The sequence below is a fragment of the Erithacus rubecula genome (assembly GCF_903797595.1).
Source record: "Erithacus rubecula genome assembly, chromosome: 2".
NCBI classification, from domain to species: Eukaryota; Metazoa; Chordata; class Aves; order Passeriformes; family Muscicapidae; genus Erithacus; species Erithacus rubecula.
Window position 1 is genome coordinate 70808451 of NC_136685.1, and position 19218 is coordinate 70827668.

The following is a 19218-nucleotide window of genomic DNA, read 5'->3' on the forward strand; positions in this document are numbered from 1 at the left end:
GACCCACACCATATATCCATGTCAAGTCCACTCTGTGCCAGAGGAGAGGCTCTGGGTTGATCCCTCTGTCTCACCAACAAGACCTGGAAGGGCCTCATTCATCATTTCAGGCCAAGAAGCCTGAGACAGGGATGCCACCAGGCTGGTGCTAAGATGTCTGTGCACCATCTCCCTCCTGAAAGGATTTCAAGCATTCGCTTAAGGTATACACACATTTTATTGGGTTAAATCAATCAAAGCACAGGTTCTAAACCCTGGACACACCTGAGAATTACCCGCCAAATTCTTGGAGATGCTGGGTAGTGCTCAGAGGGGTTTTTCTCTTCTCTCATGGGAAGGAAAAATGGGGACTATACACCTTTGGAGAATCACCTTTGGAACACGACTTGCTGTTGTGCTATTCATCTGCTTATTTTCAGGCCTTGCAATACACATCGTATTTTATCTTTGCTGCCATCTTTGTTCCTCCTAGGGTATCTTGAAATTTCCGGTACATTTCTTCATTCTGAGCATCAGAGAAGACATCTCTCCAGTTTCCAACAACCCCTGTGTACAAGTACCAAAAACTGAAGGAAGATACTTCTGAGAGAAAATAGTATCTAGGCAGCAGTGGGCCAGAGACATTGACTACACAAGGCAGGAAGAATCATATTTATTGCCCTGAGGGGTCTGGGAGAGGAAAGGTATCAAAGATCAGACAGTCCAATGAGTTCACAGCAAAGTAAAGTAACATATGTGAAACTCCTCCTGGAGTTCTCTTTGAGGAGGTAGATATCCATGTGCAGAGACTTACCTTTCCGGAAGAGGACGTCCCCAAACTTTCCATGGGTTTCACTAGATTTCTCTTTCATAGCTTTGAAAGTAGTATTCTTGGCAATTCTGGAAAAATCTTCCTCACACAGGGAAAATCCAAAGAAGAAAGCAATCTTTTTCATCCCCAGTATCGGGTCCTGCCCAAAGGAACATAGCACAGAGGTGAAACCAAAAGATTTGACACTGTGGCTGTGGCATGGAGCCAGCACAATGTGGGAAACCCAGCAGGGGAAGCTGTCTTCCACAATGTCACCAAGAATTCCAAGAGAATTTCTCTAACAGAAAACCCTTCAGGTCAGGAAACCTACACATGCTGGCCTCAGTTTCAAGGCCTTTTCTTCTTTCACAAAATCTGTGCCTCTGCCAGATAAAACTTCTTTCACAGATAGGCAAAGCTATCCTCCTAACCTTCATGGGCTTTCCCCAATATAAATGAGTAACTCAGAAAGGTGCATCCTTCTAAGGGGCAGACAGACTTGCCCCCAGAGTTTCTACTTTCCCACACCCATAGCTATCAGGAGGGATGCACAGCATACTCATCAAGGAAGAACTGGATGAAATGCCACACCTCTTTGAGTTCCTCGTAGCTTATTGTAATGATCCTCTCATTGTCAATGTATTTGTTCCATTCTGCTAGGTGGTCAAAGTAGGATCCCCAGGCCACTGCAAACAAAGAAGAGGCATAACTGTCCAGAGTACTCCCCAATACAGGCCCTTAACCAAATCAGAGGAGTCAGCCCAAACAGCTTTCTAAGGGTGGCTTTAGAATGGTGAAGGGGTGACCAGCTCAACACGTCTGTTCTGCCTCCTGAGGTCAGTGCAGAATGGCCCAGGTCTGGCCACTCAATATGGTAAACCACAAGATCTCTTGTGGGAATGGAAAAATCAGGCTAAAGCTTTCTCATGATCTTTCACTTCCAAGTGAGAGACAAAGCTCTCATTCTCTGGTATTCTGTTTCTGCCATAACAGTGCCTTGGTAAGTTATGTCACAGCAGGATTCCCATGCACAGGCCCCTGTGTATGCACTCATGTTAGCAGAAGTGCCAGAGGATGGAAGCCAAAGTACATTTTCCATTCATGAAGTCTGCAAAGAACTCATCCCAGGAGTCGAAGGACGGTGAAACTGGTAGGTTGTTGCTGAAGTGGTAATAGGAGACAGCTGTGTCCTTGGGGTTCCGAACTAGCACAAGGATCTAGAAGAAGAAAACACATAATCTGACTGACCAAAATGCCATCTTCTCAGCACATCACAGTCATTGAATCACAGAATCATTTAGGCCATCAAGTCCATCCATTAACCGAGCACTATCAAATCCATCACTGAACCATGTCCATAAATTCCAGATCTATATATTTCTAAAATATCTCCAGAAGCAGTGACTCAAACACTGCCCTGGCAGCCAATTTTAATGATCAGCAACCCTTTCTATGAATAAATTTTTTTCTCATATCCAGATCTAAATTTCCCTCAGTGCAACTTGAGGCCATTTCCTTTTGTCCTGTCACTCATTATTCAGAGAAGAGACCAAGCCCCATCTAGCTACAACCTCCCTTCAGGTGGTTGTACAGAGTGACAAGGTCCCCCCAGAGCCTCCTTTTCTCCAGGCTAAACAACCCCAACTCCCTCAGCTGCTTCTCCTAAGACTTGTGCTCCAGACACTTCACCAGCTCCATTGCCTTTCTCTGGACTCACTCCAGCCCCTCAGTGTCCTTTTTGCAGTGAGCTGTCTAAAGCTGGACACAGGACTTGAGGTGTGGCCTCACCAGTGCCACGAGGGACAATCACTGCCCTGATTCTGCTGGCCACACTATTATTGATCCAGGCTAGGATGCCACTGGCTTTCTTGTCCACTCAGGCACATTTCTGGCTCATGTTCAACCTATGTCAACAAGTACCTCCAAGTCCTTATCCACTGGACAACTTCCTAGTCACTCTACCCCCAGCCTTTAGTGCTGCATGGGGTTGTTGTGATCCCCATTTTGTAGGAGCAAGTACATACCTTATTTAACCTCATACAATTGGCCTCAGCCCATTATCTGTTCAAATTCCTCTTCAGAGCCTCCTACCCTCCAGCAAATCAACACTCCCACCCAACTTGGTGTTGTCTGCAAGCTTACTTGTCCACTAAAATTCAACAGACCATACAATTCTGGTTTAATTCCTTTTCTTGTGTAAGAAATCAGAGCTTTGGCAGATCAATTGTTAAAGTAAGCTTCAGGCTGAAAACAAGAAGCTTTTCAGTCATTCTCTCAAGACAGTTCTGACCTAGTTCCAATCCAGAGAAATGAGTTCATGATCTACTGAACAAAAGAGCCATAAACAGTCTCTAGATGTACTCTAGCTTCTCTCTGAAGTAGTTCCTAAGATTATCTTAGTCCCAGCCTGTGGTGGGCTTTCCACAGGTACCCTGGTTTTGAAGGCAAGTTAAACAGGGCAGAATTTCTCCTTGCCTCACTCAGTTTTCTGCCACCAACCTGGAAGCATCTTTCTGAAAGAGATCTGAAAGGACAGTGGCACTCAGCAGCAAGGCCACCAATAGTCAGCAAAACTGCTGCTGGAAGAGGATGTTTGTTCACAGCCTTGGCACACAGAGCTGTCTCTTCAAGCTTGGAAATGTGGCTGTGCATTAACCAGCTCAGGTGAAAATGCAGAAAAGACACCTCACACAGAGGAAAGCTAATTTAGTATGGAAAACTTTTGCAGTGTGATGCTCACCTTAGCCTTGCTTTGGAGAATGGATGGAGGCAGGAAATCAGCTCTCAGATGGGTTACTATAATTCTTCTAGAGGGAAGCTCCTTCATCCTCTTTAAAGAAAGTGAGAAGAAATGTGATGAGACAGAAGTAGCTTATTTTCAGTGAGTTGTGCCTGTATAGTAATTGTGAGTTATAAGAAAAGGTGAGAGAAGTGTCTTATCCCTTGGAAAACCCACAAGGATGCAGTGGTGGTGTTGCATTGCCAATTTCTGCCACCAAGCACCATTTCACATGACATAGGCCTAGGAACAGGACAGCAAAGACAAAGCTCTTAGTAACCAAACTCACTGAGTCTGTGGCAGGAGGACCCTGTGCCTTCTCAGCCCCGTCTCTCATCTGAGGCCCTTGTGTTGGGACACCAAAGGCAGTTGCACAAGCTACTTGTGCAGACTACTGCTGTTATTAAGGCTCTAGGTTCTCCATTACCTCTGAGATCAGCCATTGTCTTTCAGCTATTACCACCTACAGGAAGAGCAGTGACAGTATTTTCAGTTCCTGCTCACCTCATATACTCCGGGATCCCCGAGTTCTAAACGCTGAAATGTCTCTAGCTTCTTTTCAGCATTTATTCTCTCTTTCAATTCCTCTTCTGTATATTTGGCATCTGCCAACTCCTTCACCATTTGTTCAAGCCAATTGGTTCCTGAAATGATAAAGACATCGATAAGATATCCATTCAACTTCACATCTTCATGCAAACCTGGCTGATGGTATCCTGTCACATTGGTTTCAAGTGAACCAGTTTAGGTCAGTGTTGTACGTTAACCTTTCAACAAGTGTGTGTGCTGGTTTTTGCTGCAATGGAATTAATTTTCCCCATAGTAGCTGGTAGAGTAGCTCTGTGTTGAATTTGTGCTGAAAACAATGTTGATCACAGATATGTTTTAGTTACTGCTCTGCAGTGATTACACAGTGTCAAAGCCTTCTCTGATTTTCACACTGACCTGCAGAGAGTAGGTTGCAGGTGCACAAGAAATTGGAAGGGGATATAGATGAGACAGATGACCCCAGCTGACCCAAAGAGTATTCTATTCCATATGGAGTCATGCTCAGCAATAAAATTTGAGGGAAGAAGAAGGAAAAAAAATATGCTGAGAGTTATGGCACTTGTCTTACCATGTCAGGGTCATGGGTCATGGAGCCCTGGAGGCAGCTGAACGTTTGATTGCCAGTAGGATAGAATGAATTCCTTACTTTGCTTTGCTTGCACACATAGCCCTTGCTTTATCTATTTAACTGTCTTTATTTCAACCCATGACTCCTCTCTGTTTCCCTCCCTAATCCTGTTGTGGGTGAAAGAGTGAGTGGCCCTGTGGGGCCACTGAGTTGAGCTGTGAGTTGCCAGCTGAGTTTGAATCACAGCCCTGGTTAATAATCAAGGATATGCCTAAGGTCAACAGGGGTGGAGCCATTAAGCAAATACTGTGAAGAATTTCCCTGCTTGCTGCAGAATCACATCACATCCCTCGGTAGAAGCAGAAGCAGACCTCTGTTGCTCTTTTCAGCTGTGGTACTTTTTGGTTATGTCACACTGCTCCCTGTGGAAATTACTCAAGGGCTGTGTGGCTCCCAGCAGTGGGCCAACTGACTCAATCTCTTGGCTGTTTCTGCTTTCCTTCCACAATGCTGTCTTTGGGAGCACTCTGTTCCCTCTTCCTAGCCATCTTCAGTTAATGGTGTCTTCATTATTGACACAGTTTGAGCTCATTCACAATTCCCAGCTAGGCTTCTGCAACTGGCAGAAGAAGAGTCATCAACCAAGCCACCAGAACATCACACTCCTGACACCATCTTTGTTGTCTTGGCCTCTACAACCTGGGAGAACTGGTGGATGAGGGACTGGGTTTGGAAAGCCAAATCTCAGTTTTCAGCTAACACCTCCTGCAGTGTTTAGGTGGATCCTCACACATATAAAACATTTCTGCTTATGTACAGCTCTAGAGGCTGTACGCAAAGATGATGTGATCAACTTCCTCTTTTTCTGTAAATTACATATGAAGATATTTCTGTAACATCAATAGGAAAAAAAATTAAAGAGTCTGAAATGCCCACAGTGGAAGACAGAGAAAATATGTAAAAAATCCTTGTGGCATTCATGCCTTTGCCTCCATTTAGATACAAAATAATCACCTGCAATGCAGTAAAAATATGGAAACAGCAGTTCTGCTCTCATTAGCAGGATATATTCCCTGTATTGCTCTTGCAGAGAGTAAAGTAACAGCATACTTTCTTTTATTAGCAAGTTTGGTCAAAATATTAAGAGATGTGATTATCCTGCTTTGGCTGGCACTGGTGTGTTTACCATTTGAATACTGTGTGCAGTTCCTAGACTGAGGCACAAATGATTTTGAGAATCTGAAGAAAGTCTTGTTGAATTTCCATGAAAGTAATGGGAGCTGGAGCAAATGAAAGGCATAGAAAGGCTTGGTTTGCTCAGACTAGAGAGTGAAGCAAAAAGGTGTGGGAGAATCTTACTGCACTCTGCCACTATTGGAGGTAATAATGAACACAAGGGGATGTCTGACTGCATTGATGTAAAAATAAACAAAGAAAAACTCAACCCCCAACAAACCACTATTGTAGGAAAACACTGCAAAAGATTTCAGTGGGTGGTGAACCTCCTTCCTCAAAAGTTTTGAAATCCTTCTGGACAAGGCCTTGAGCAACTAAACTTAACTTTGGAGGTTAGGTCTTTTCCCTGCTTTGAGCAGGGGGTTGTATTATTTGAGCTCCAGATATGCCTTACAACTTAAATTTGTGATTATTTGAAGTCTGATGTCATCATAAGCTTTTCTTAAGAATTACTGGTCAGTTAAGTGGTGGCAATAATAATCAGCTTCTGGATTGTAGCACTGTGTACTTGACTACTCATCAAGAAAACACTTACCTGTTTTAGGATAACCTACTAGAATCACATCATCGTCCCTGGCTTCAAAGGATTTCAGAGCTTCCAAAGTCTCTGTGCTGGTAACTGTAGATGGGTATGAAATACCTCTGTAGGAAAACATCATGTCTTCTGGAGCCATCTTTTCACCCTCCAAAAAAGTTTTGTCCACTATTTCAATTATTCTTTCACTGTTTCTGGTCATGTTTGTATCCCTGAGTAAATCTTCCCAAAGAGATCCTGCCTTTGCACAATACAGGAAAGCTCTATGCAACACATGAGTAAATAGGACAGGGTGTTCACTCAGGGATCAAGGTGCAAGTCACTGATTAACTCTGTACTCTGTTAATCCTTTTTGACATTACAGAACTCCACGGGGACTGACAGTAGTGATGTCACTTTGCTGCATCTTATGCTAGGAACAGGAACTATTGAGGCAATAACTAATAGGATTAAAAATGTTAAATTAAACCAAAGAAAGATCTGCAAAGGATATTTCCTGAAATATTTAAAACTGGTAACTAATGGAGTGCAATTTGCTGACTGGACAAGGAGCATTTATGCAGTGGACACCTGAACAGTGGATCTCAACCTGGCTTGCTAAAGACTCCACTAATGGATACACACCCCAGGATATAGGTCCTTACAAGTAATGGCTCTGTCCTGCATCCAGTCACTGTAAGGCAATCTCCAGAGCTAAGGACAAGTATCACCTAAACCAGACTTATCATGATTAAATACTCACATCTGAGTATTTTATGTCATCAAATCCTACAGCAGGGTCACTTGCATGCGAAATTTCAATACTTAGGTTCTGCGTTAGTGTGAATCAAATTCTGCTGGTACTATTTAACTTTCATTTCTCTCTCCTCATGTCCATAACTTAATCTTTGGGTGAAATTGCTCCTTTTGGGGTTGTTATTTGTATTCTGGGTGATACCTTTTTAGAAGATAAGGAGTGCTGAGATGGTGACATGGATATCTTCACTGGTCATCCCAACAGAGACAGGCAATACAGGAAGGTGAATTACCATGTGAAAGGGCTTTGCACTCTCTTTCATCCCTTGAATACAGTATGGGTCTTATTCACTACCCATATATCAAATCCTTGTATCACATCCATGTCTATTTCTTCATAAATGGATGTTTGACACTCAGTAACCTATACACAAGATTAATTAAACATGAGAAAGCATCAAAACAAAATCATAACCATAGGACTTGGAAGATTACCTAAAATTACCTACAAGGAATAACTTAAAAGTAGTTTTCTGGTCTCCCAATATGCATAACTAATAAAATAGATTATTTTACTGGAAATATTTTCTATATCAGTGCTATTCTACTCTTAAAAGTTGAAGATGCTGTTCATATATTGTGTTTTCTGTAAGCTTTTTTTAGTTACTGTTTTCAGCTTTTTGTCCATGTGTTAACTCTGGCAAAGGAAAATTTCCTCCTGTTTTCCAGTACTAAATAGTAAGGGCACAAAGAAATTTACTTTTTTTTTTTTTTCCTCGGGCCAGCTGCCTGAGAAATTTTCTTTAGAGCCAGCTGCCTAAATCCTGAGTGAGTCAGATCACTGTAACACCTCAGCATGAAATCTAGCAACCTGTCCTCAGAGCCACTGGGGACACAGGTACCTCCGGGTTCTTTAACCCTTAGACTCTGCTCTCTGCTCATGAGCAGGGTTTTCAGTGCTGTCACAGCCATATATCAGTCTTCTCAGGAGCTGCAGATGTGGGGGGTCAGAGCAGCTCTGTCTCTCTAGAAAGGCTCAAGGAAATCAGGGATCCTGAGTATGCCAGCAATCCAAGATCTAATCCCAGCACCGTTTGTCCAGCAGCTGAAGTGTCTTGCGATATACAGGTCAATGGATGTGGAACAGCTCCTGTGGTCCCCAGGGAAAACTCTGAGTTGTTCAGTCAGTCACAGGAAAATCTGCCTTGGATGGAAATGCTGTTATCAGGAGCATTCACAGTACACCATAAAGAGAAGATGCACCTTAACAAAAGACTCACCCTAACTTTGCTTTGGAAATGGATTTGGGAAAGGACATGAGGTAGAAGATGGGTTAATATAATATTTATGGTTTGTTCATTCTCTTTAAAGCAAACAGACAAAAATACAATATAAGCATACTTTTCAGTGGAAATCTATCCTTTAAGGCATCATAGGCAACAAAATAGACTAGACCAAAAAGGAAGATACTTTCTTTTTTTGGTTTTTTTTTGACAATTGGTAAGAAGTAATAAATTTTGAGAGCCACTACTATCATGTCGTTCAATTATGTCTTATGCTCAAAAAAAGATTCACAAGTTTTTCTGAACTGATTCTCACACTCACTGGATTCATCTCTGCTTATTTTTCACTCTCAAAATGGTACTCATCCATCAAGTTTCCTTGCCTACATTTATTTTTTGACATGGCATCTTGCCTCCCTTATTCCACCTCCTTATCCCACTGAATGCAAGGGTCCACATAGTATCTCTAATGGAGCAAAAGTACATGAGGTTTTACTGCTGTGAATAGCTCTGTCCCTCAGAGTGAGATTGTTAAGGGCATAAAGGGATGACACAGAAGAGGATAAAACTGCAAAAACAGGTCATGGTTTGGTTTTCAATCAGATCAGCAAGATCAGACTAAGATCTGAGCCTTTTTTTTTTGAACACTGTCATCATGTTAGTCCTTGCTGAGTGTGATTACTCAGGTGTTTTTATGCCAGCTGCTGCCTGACTGATTTACCCCACAAAGTACCTGTTCCTTTGGCTTCCCTTTTCTAAATCTAGAGTTTTGCACTTACCTTTACAAAACTTTGTGCTCCCTAATCTCAATTTGTTATGTTTCAAATTGTTTTGCCATTTTACCAGTATTTTCATTCCTCTATTCTGATTCCCAGATTTAAAAGTCAGTCATTTTTGATATTGTATATCATATTAGCCTGTCCACCAGTGTCAAAACAATATTGAATATGACTAGGACCCACTACTAAAGGATATTGTTTTAATTGCCCTCCCAACTTTCCTGTAAACCAGTATAGACAGTGTGACCATAAACATACTATTGCAACCAGGTTCGTAATATCCATGTAAACAAGTAAATATTCCTGAAAGTACTGCTGCTGCTGACAGTGTTTCTGAATGCTTTTTATTGCTGTTGTATGAATTTCTTTGAACCTAAGTCTACTTTCAGTACATTCATTTCTATAACCATATTGATATATTGCCCTCTCCGCATAAATTTGTCTCTTCAGTCACGTAATTTCAGTCCTTCCCCGATGCTATCAGCTCTTGTATTTTCTGTCAGTGCCTTATTCAAGAGGTAAGTTACATTAAGGAGGATCAAAAAATTCTTTAATATGATTTCTATTTACTATTTCATTATCTCCAAAATGCTCCATGGTGGTTGTTTTCTCATTTTTCCTACTACATCTCTATGTATAAAGTTAAGCTGGCTGATCGATTTTAATTATTTCTTCTCAAGTTTTTAGACACTGCTCTTATCTATGTTCTCCTCCAGGAATATGGTACCTTTCTGGCTGCTTACAGGTAATTTGTAATTGTTCAAAGTTGGCTAGCCACAGGACTTTCTAATGCCCTGCTCTTCATTCATTTTTTTCTATATATACAAGCAATAGTTCTAGCATTCCTATTTCTTTAAAAAACCCTGCATGTCCATTTATGTCCAGGCAGAACCAACCAGCTTCAGAAGAATGAGACAAAAATTATTGAAATATTTTATTCTTTTCAAATGTATTTTCTCTTTTTTTTTTACATCTTATCTGCTTAGGTGATGGATCTATAAATTCAGTGGGGTTTTTTCCGTTTTTTAATTCAGCTACATTTATAAAACCTTATTTTGCCTATTTCTTCCAGAACAGGTCCCTGGAAAAGTCTGAAATACTGTGTCTAGAGAGGCAAATGCCAATGGCAGTAGAAGAGAGCTGGCTATAACAATGACTGGCACCATCACTCTTGACAATCCCACTGTCTCAACTGAGGCATTTGCAAGAAAGACAAACTAGAGGAGTTCCAAGGGAGGACCACAAAGTTGAGGAGGATGAGGGACAACCTCATCACAGCTTCCACTACTAAAAGACAGCTACAGAGAAGATAAAGGCTCCCTATTCATGAAAAACCACATGGAGAAAAAAACAATGGGTTCAAGTCGCAACAAGTACACGAACAGGTACATTTAATCTTGATTTGTGAAGTAAATTCTTTACAGCAAGAGCAATGATTTGCTGGAAAAATGCCTCCAGGAACATGGTAGAATCCTCATCACTGAAGGTTTTCAAAATATGATATCTAGATAGAATTTCAGCCAGGCTCTCTTTTTCATGAAAGGATCAGATGATTTTTTAAGGTCTCCTCTAGCCTGTGCTGCTCTGTGATCCTAGAAAAAGCAGTGCCTCCGAGGGAATCTTGCCTTTAAACATCAGACCATAATCTGACAACCAACTTGATATTTGCATTCAGAGAATGAAAAGCCTTAAGAATATTGATCCGTATTCACCTTTTCTCACCTTCCTCTAGCTTTGATTTAGTTTGTGCTGAATTCATGGAAGATCTTCTTTGTCCTTAAGTTAGTTATATTATCTGTAAATATGTTGCCTTATTTGAAAAAAAATTTAAGAAAAAAATAATTCCATAGTAAATAATTATGAACAGTCTAGAAAGATAGAATTTGGCTAGAAACACAAGGAGCTTTTTATTCCAGATCACAGATGGAATAGCGTTGTCGAGTTTTTGTAAATAAGATTAGTTGACATCTTCGGTAAATGGGTGCAGCCACAGATTTCACCATAAAACAAAAAAACATTGCTCATCACTGTCACTGTAAAGGATGCTGTAATGATTCTTACAGTAATTCTAAAGTACTTGGATCATTGATCTAGTTTTCCAGTGTGTAGCATTCAGATGATCTGAGTCTGTCTTGCAAAGTTCTTGTTCTAACCCCATTTCATTACTTTTCAGGCTTTGCAGTACACGTCATACTTCAACTTTTTTCCAAGTTTAGTTCCTCCTACTTGTTCTTCAAACACTTTGTCCATTTTCTCATTCTGATCTTCACTGAAAAGATTCTTCCAGTCTTTTACACCACCTTCAAAGAAGCAAAGAAACTCTTGAAAACCAAGACATTTTAGTCTTTCTTTTCTAGATCTGTCCTTTTTATTTCATTGTAGACTAAATAGCATTGATCCATTTTCCAGAAGAAACATTTTTCTATGCCTTTTTCTAGTTTTGTGAAATCAGTGGAGTTACATACATGTGAATAATCTTTTGCTGTAATGCAAAAGAACATACTGCTCTTTAGGTGACTGTTCAGAAAAGCAGCCTAAAGTCGTGTTTCCCTACATCTCTCACCTCTAGTCAATTATGACTGGCAATGTGGAAGATCATGAGGAATTGGTTAAGAATGATCTGCCAGGAGGCTGAGTTGGGTTTCTGCTCCTTAAGCAGTTTGAGTTTTTACCAAGCTACTATTTTAATATAAAATGCAGAAACATTTTGCCCTTCTCATGTCCATGTTCCCAACACTACACTGCAAAAGTTGTTCCCTTTTGTTTCCTCTCTTGTGTCTACCTGGATTCTTGCTTGCTTGGCTTACTTCTAATGTGTAAGAGGGAACAGGCATTTGGCAGTGGCCAGATTTTCAGAAGATTCATATACTCTCTTGAGAAGTGTGGTCACACTATTCTGGTTGTATTTGGCCCAGTGCTGCCTGCTCAGGTGAACCTCTAGTGGCTGGGCAATTGGTGATCCAGGCACAGAGGTGCACAGGAATTCAGACACAGCAGCTTCTCCTCTAACAGTGGCTCTGCTGTGAGAGCCTTGCTGGGTGTCTTCCCCACCAGCTCTCCTTGAAGGATGCTCTCAAGCAAAGCAGTGATAACCTGCTTCATACTAACCTGCAATGCCAATATATGAGTGCAAGAAAAAGAACCAAAATTCTTGAGAGTGTGCCATTTGTACCTCTGGGCCACTTGGAGCTTCCTACCTTTGCGAAAGAAAACATTGCCAAATGACCCATGGGTCTTCTCTGAGTTTTTCTTCATGGATTGGAAGCTGCTCCTCTCTACCACAAGCTGGAGCTCTTCCTCAGTCAGAGGAATTCCAAAGAATGCAGCTATGTTTTTCACACCCAGGGCACGATCCTGGGAAGAGGAATGTAACGCATGACTTTCAAACAAATTACACTGCTTTCCAAGGCATTTACACTTTCCTGTATGTCTCTGCTGGCTGCACACATAGGATATTCATAGAGTTCACTGGGGACTAGATGGTCCACAGTGTTTCTCTTCTCCAAAATTATTCCTGTAGATCACAAAATATTATATATGATTTGAAGGTGAGCAAAATCTACACCGCTGAAAACATAAAAGCTCCTCCCCCCAAAAATTGCTAGAGATTTTGATTTACAATTATTTGGGCTTATATCACTGAAAAATATAAAGCAAGAATCATTTTCACAAGCAAAATTGAAAAAAGTTTTTAAGTTTGAATATCACCTTTTCTTCATCAATCTCATACACCTTGGATATCCTGTATTCAGGTGATGGTGAATTGATTCAGGAAAAAAATGTCCCTTGCAGTGTAAAGTATTTGTAACTATTGGTAACCTTACCTCTTTTAGCTCTTCATAAGTTATTGCCATAATATTTTCTTTGTCAATGTATTTATTCCATTCAGAAATATATTCAAAGTAGCATCCCCAGGGCGCTAAATAAAACAAAAGGATCCCAAGATGAAGTGTAAATTAAGATTATGCAAGTTTTGCTCATTAAGTTGTCTCAGCAAAGGGTTTATTGATCATGTCCATGGCAGAGTTTACACAATTCTGTGGGAATCATAGGTTTTCCGTCCAGGCTCAGGCATATGATCCCACTTGCAAGTCAGAAAAATAAAACTTGTTAGTACTTCAAGACAGCTGTGAGTCCACCAAAAAGCTGTCATCTTGCAGACCATCTTGTATGACTCCCTTAATCCAGACTAAAACCTTATAGAACCCTCCCTTCTGCTGGCCATGTGCTACACCAAACTCATAACTTTAAACTAGTTCTATTACTTTTTCTCTTTTTTAATGCATTAGACTTAGTCCAATTTCTAATGCACTAGACTCAGTCCAAATAATTTCTTTTATTCCATTTGGCATGGAGGTGATTACAAATCTCTGTGGACTCAAGATGATGGACATGGAACAGTGAAGGTAAAGAGGAAACAAGATAGAGTTAAGGAGGAACTGCTTCTTCTGGGAAAAATAGCATTTTGTACAAGTTAAAGAAGTCCGTGGAAGTACAGTTTTTACAAATATTTATCCTCAAGCAGTAAGACAAGTAGGGGAAATTTCAGATTTCTAATTCTCTGTCTTTAATCTCTGCTTTTGTGCTGTAAACCAAAAAACCCTCGTGAAACTTATTTGCCAAAGTACAAGAGTTTTTAGACAAAGACAAATCATTGGATAATTGACACAGACAGAAAAAATATACTGAACCTTTCTTTGACATGAAATCTGTGAAGAAATCATCCCAGGTCTCATAGGAGGGAAGAGTAGCTATACCATTGGAAAAATGGAAAAAAGATGTCGCTACATCTTTGGGGTTACGAACCAGCAACAGTATCTAGAAAAAAAATTAATTAATAATTTATAGAGAAAGACATACCAGACCACAGCATTAAAAAAGAAAGAATAATTATATACTTTATAACTGCAGATGGGGATTTCTAATACCTTGTGTGCTACTTGCAGAAGTAGCAGTTTCATTCCCAATTCAGAAGGTGCAGTATTTAACTTTTCTTTGGTACCGTGAGAAGATGGTTGCCTACAATTATTATCTTTTGCTGATTAACCAAATTAATTATGCAGAATCTAAGTAAATCCGCAATACAAGCAGAGTTCATCATTTACATAGCAGGGAAAATTCACTAAAATATAAAATCTCCCTGAAATGTGACACATTGCATCAATGCTCACTTGCAATAATGTCATAAAATTCCTCCCACAGAAAATCATGTCAAAATACATTTTGGCTCTGGAGGATTTGATCAAGCCCTAGAACTGTCTTGTGAAAACTAACACAAAGGTGCCAATAAGATCAAACTGGGGTGGAATGAGATGGATAGCAATACTTAAACAGTCATGTAGAAATGGCCAGGCTAAATATTTTAAGAATTATTCTGAAAACTGTTAGAGAAGTACAACATTGGCTTAAAAGAAGAAAAAAAATCTGTTGAACTGCTTGCTTTTAATACATTAAAACCAGCACTCACCTTGACTTTGTTTTTGAAGATAGACTTGGGAAGGTTCTCAGGACGGAGATGAGTAACCATAAATCTTGGAGAAGGTAATTTAATCATTCTCTTTAAGAATTGGAAGGAGGAAATTGGACAGTTCAGTTAATACTAGTATTCTTTTCATTAACCTCTGCAAAAATATTGCCTCAATAAACTTATCAACAGTTATTTGCTGCTAGAAGGAGATTTTTGGGATTTTTTGGTAAGTGTTGCCCTGGGATATTAGTGGACTTCTCCGAGTAGCTCTAATCTCCAAAAGCCCATGAACAATTGGGAAAAGACTGTTCATTGTTTGTTCTCTTCAGTGGTAATCCAGTTCTGTGAGACAAGGGACACATCTAGAGGTAGGGTACAGATTGATTTCATTAGGCTTCTGTCTTACGCGAAAGCTGGAGAATCTCAAGGACTGAGAGAGAGGATGTGGAGGAAGAACTAGTAAAGAGACAAAGGCTCTTGTTTCATTATTTGACACTTCATGAAGCTCTTTGTAAATATGAAAGATGCTATATTAAATTTCTGAAGTTCTTATGTATCTCATGGATATGTGCTCTTGTCACTCCCACTGACACCTGTCACTGACTATCTGACAGTCCAGATGAGATTAATCCTGACAAAATGCCACATAAAGAGAAGTGGTAAAGTCCTTATCAAAGAATGGAACAGTTCATACAGCATATATTCAGTATTTGAAATGCATAATTTTAATAATTTCCATACATATCCTCTTCCCACCTCGTATTTCTCAGGATCTCCAACTTCAAGGTAGGGGAATTCTACTGGTTTTTCAGCATCCCCACTGCTTTCCATACTGAGTGTTTTCTTTTGAGATATGGCTATGAGGTCAGTTAAGATTTGACTTAGCCAGTTTGTGCCTGAAAGCAGAAAAATACAGAACTTCTTGTAAAATTTTAGAATTAACAGAAATGGATTTACTAAGGAAGTCAAGAGTTGGTAGTATCACCAGGTGAGTTACTTGGCCTCCTTTCATGTGATACCATCCCAGCTGAGTATCTAGTCAATCACCTCCCAGGGTCCTGCCCTTGATTCTCATAAGGACATATTTCTTCAACTTAAACAATTCAGTACACCATTAATTAAATTGTATGTTGTAAACTCACTAGCAAACAAGGGGGGAAGAACCACTAAGACTCAACTAGGGAAACCTGCACTAATGTAATGAATGTTATTGTGACAAATATGAGGGAGACTGAGGTGATAAACCAGTTCTTTAAAACATAATGTATTAAGTGTGGTTTTCTGCTGTGCTCGGTCACTGTGCTTCAACACAGGAGCAGAACTAGATCTGAAAATTGTGCACTCATTTTCTTTAATAACAGGAAAGAACTCTATGAAGGTACATTTCCTATATGCATTTATTACCTTTTTGTCCAAATGATAACAAAGAGCCTGTATAGATCTCCCATCTCTAATTTACCATTTCCTGACTTCTGGACACTGGGTGCCTACATCTGTCTCACTGCAGTCTTAACAAATGCATTCAAGTGCGTAACTAGTCTTCAAAACAAAATACAATAAACATTAAAAACTTCACAATCCTGTCAGCTGTGACTATCTACTGTAAGGCAGTGTGAACGGATTGCTGGAAGAGAGAAGCAGCTAGATTAAATTGATTATAGGAGGCATATCTAATCCAAACCTTTGGCTTTCATGTAGACCAGTGCTTTCAGAAGCAAACAAGGAGCAAATACATAGGGTAAACTTGCAACCTTAGCAAAGATCTCCTTGATTTTCCAGTAGTTGAAGAACAGTGTAATTGCTTCAAGGTCTACAAAGTATTTTTCATGGCTATTTCCTGACATCTATGTTAAACAAACTATTCGGCATTTGAAGGTACCAAAAGCTCTACTCTGTGTAAAAACATAAAATTCTTAACTTTACAAACATAAATGAGAGATAAGATGGTGTAGTATGAAGAGATCTAGTTATCTCTGTGTAAAAACTATTTTGATTCTCTCCAATTTGTGCATTTAGCTTCATAACTATGAAAAGTAAAGATAACAAAAATCTTTTAATGCTGGAATAAAAAAATCAGGTTGTTTTTCTCAGTCTTTTGGAAAATTTCCCATATGAAATATTCATAAATAATTTCTTGCACTTTTTGTAATTGAAATCAGCATTACAAGATTTTGGGAACATTCTCAACACTATTATTTAGCATAATATAAAATTGCTGGTATCATATAATATATAACCCATATATTTTGTACAAACTTTACAACTTAGTTTTAGAGAATCTTGTTCAAGAAAAAAAAAAAAAAAATATTCACCGGATTTAGGGTATCCTGCCAAAATTACATCATCACTTCTGGCTTCAAAGGACTCCAAGGCTTTGAATGCTTCAGGACTGCAAATCGTGATAGGGTAGGAAATTCCCTTGTAAGAAAACATCAGTTCATCCCGATTCAATAAACTGGCAGCTGCTACTGCTTTATCCACAAAATCAGTAAATGCTTTCCTGGAGTTCTCCATTCTTCTCTCTCTCTCTCTCTCTCCCACACAGACTCTGTCAGTGTGAAATGCTATGCAGAAGCTCACAGATTGTCCTTTAATAGGTGCTCAGTTTGCAGTTTGGGTTTGTTTTCTTGACCCTATGAATAATAATTTACCTCTTTCTGAACATGTGAGGAAATAGGAAGTTCCAGTCAAAGGCTTAGGTAACATGAACCTTTGAAATCAATAGAATTGGAACATAGACAAACAAGATAAGCAGCCAAATGCAATTGCATTCTAAGATAAATGACTTAGATAATTTCAAAACATCATGGCAAACAGTCTTTGTCTACAAAAAAGAGTTTATAAACAGAATATAACGAACCAGAATTACATAAATTGCAGCTTGTAATTTAAATGCCATGAACAAATCCTCAAGGCAGTTCATCTCTTTCCAGTATTCACTGCTGGGATTTTCTTTATTATAACACTCATCATTCTCTCCAAAGTTGGTTAAAATGTGTCAGGATTGGGAGAGATAATGTTCAGTGCACTGGGGACTGAGCTGTGGACAGTCCTGTGAGTGTGGCCCTCTGCTCCCTCCAGCTGGAGCCCCGGTGGGCACAGGGGCACATGCACTCTTTGGCCACTCATCAGACTGCACTGCAGAGGTCTGATTTTCTACTGGTTACACAAAATTACTCATTCATACATTTCTTTAAGGAGCTCAATCATGGTTTATTAATTGACCAATCCTTAGGGAGCTGGTAATAATATAACCTCAGCTACAGTTATTAGTGTTTATCATGCACCTCAGATGACAAACTGCTGACTGCACTGACTGATAAAAGAACTGGCTTTAGGCTTGAGGTTCAATACTTAAGTCTCTGGCAAAAGGACAGATGAGTCAAAACAAAAAGAGAAAATAATTGTCCCCAAAATTTATGCCAAGAATTTACATGCAATCCCTTCATATTGCTATCTATTGAATGCTGGCTGTTGGGCCCTGGAAGGAAGGGGACCAGCAGCTACATACCTACAGGCTTTTGGTATTTGCTCTGCCTGAGGGATTCAAGCCTGGTCCCTGAGCCATAATGCAGTGCTCATGGGATGACCCAGCCCTACATTTTTACATCTACTTTTTCCAGTCCACACAAAATCTTTTGCTTTTCCTTTAATCTCACTCCTTTCTTTAAAATTTTGTCAACATGAAAGACATTCTGTGCACAGCATAAGGTGAAACAAGTGGATCTCACATGGCCTGATTCACGTGATGAATGACATCTGTGCCAAAGGGTAGCCAGATAACACCACCTGCACCATTTCACTGACATCAGCTAAAAATTGCTGTCCTATGATAGCATCTTCACTGACCCTTGATGTGAAACTGGCCACCCCAGAGAAAAAAACAAATCAGCTTACTTAATTTTTCTTCCTTACCTTCCCTTGGCATTAAGCTTCCATGGACTGAAGTTAAGAAAATATGTTTTATTGGTATTTTTACCAGCTGGAAAAAAAAAATATTTGGGACAGTCATTCCTAAGAGTAGAAGAAGAGGGAAAATAGCCTGCAAACTTTTAGTGTTGGAATAGGGTTTCCAAAATTAAATAAATATACCAAAAATCTTCCAGTGGATTTCCAGCATATTTTTGCAGGAAAGGGCAGTCAGGCCAATTATAATGGGGAATCATATTTTATCCTCAGAAGCCAGGGAAAAAAACCAAACCCTTTATTTGCGGAGAAAAAAAGAACAATTAGAAGATATAAATCATGAAAAGGATTTGTGGGGAGTTAAATTTCTTGACAAAAAAGAGAAGCAGGATCAAGATTTAGCAATGTGAGCCTTTGATACATCCATCTGCCCTCACACCTGAGCTGGGAGATGGCAGGAGTGTGCCCAGCCACATCCATGTGACACAAGACCCTCTGATCCTGCTAAATAGTGAACCCAGAGACTGACATAAAACATTGCTTGATTTAAAATTTCTAAGAAGCAGCTTTAAAAATACAGGGCTTAAAAAC

The 19218-nt window shown here is 39.7% G+C and overlaps 2 protein-coding genes across 2 annotated transcripts in view; one reads left to right on the forward strand and one right to left on the reverse strand.

Annotated features, from left to right (window-relative positions):
* Nucleotides 1–19218, forward strand: part of DACT2 (dishevelled binding antagonist of beta catenin 2) — a 124215-nt gene that overhangs the window by 33952 nt on the left and 71045 nt on the right. The window lies entirely within an intron of this gene.
* On the reverse strand, nt 199–17381 carry LOC306798729 (uncharacterized protein). Its single transcript, XM_079298929.1, has 14 exons — nt 17034–17381; nt 15478–15617; nt 14722–14811; nt 13946–14072; nt 13079–13173; nt 12452–12608; nt 11440–11554; nt 6458–6756; nt 4074–4213; nt 3531–3620; nt 1881–2007; nt 1382–1476; nt 794–950; nt 199–546 (listed from the first exon to the last, which is right to left on the reverse strand). The coding sequence occupies exons 1-14, from the start codon at nt 17233–17235 to the stop codon at nt 416–418; spliced, it is 1965 nt and encodes a 654-aa protein (XP_079155055.1). The 5' UTR covers nt 17236–17381; the 3' UTR covers nt 199–415.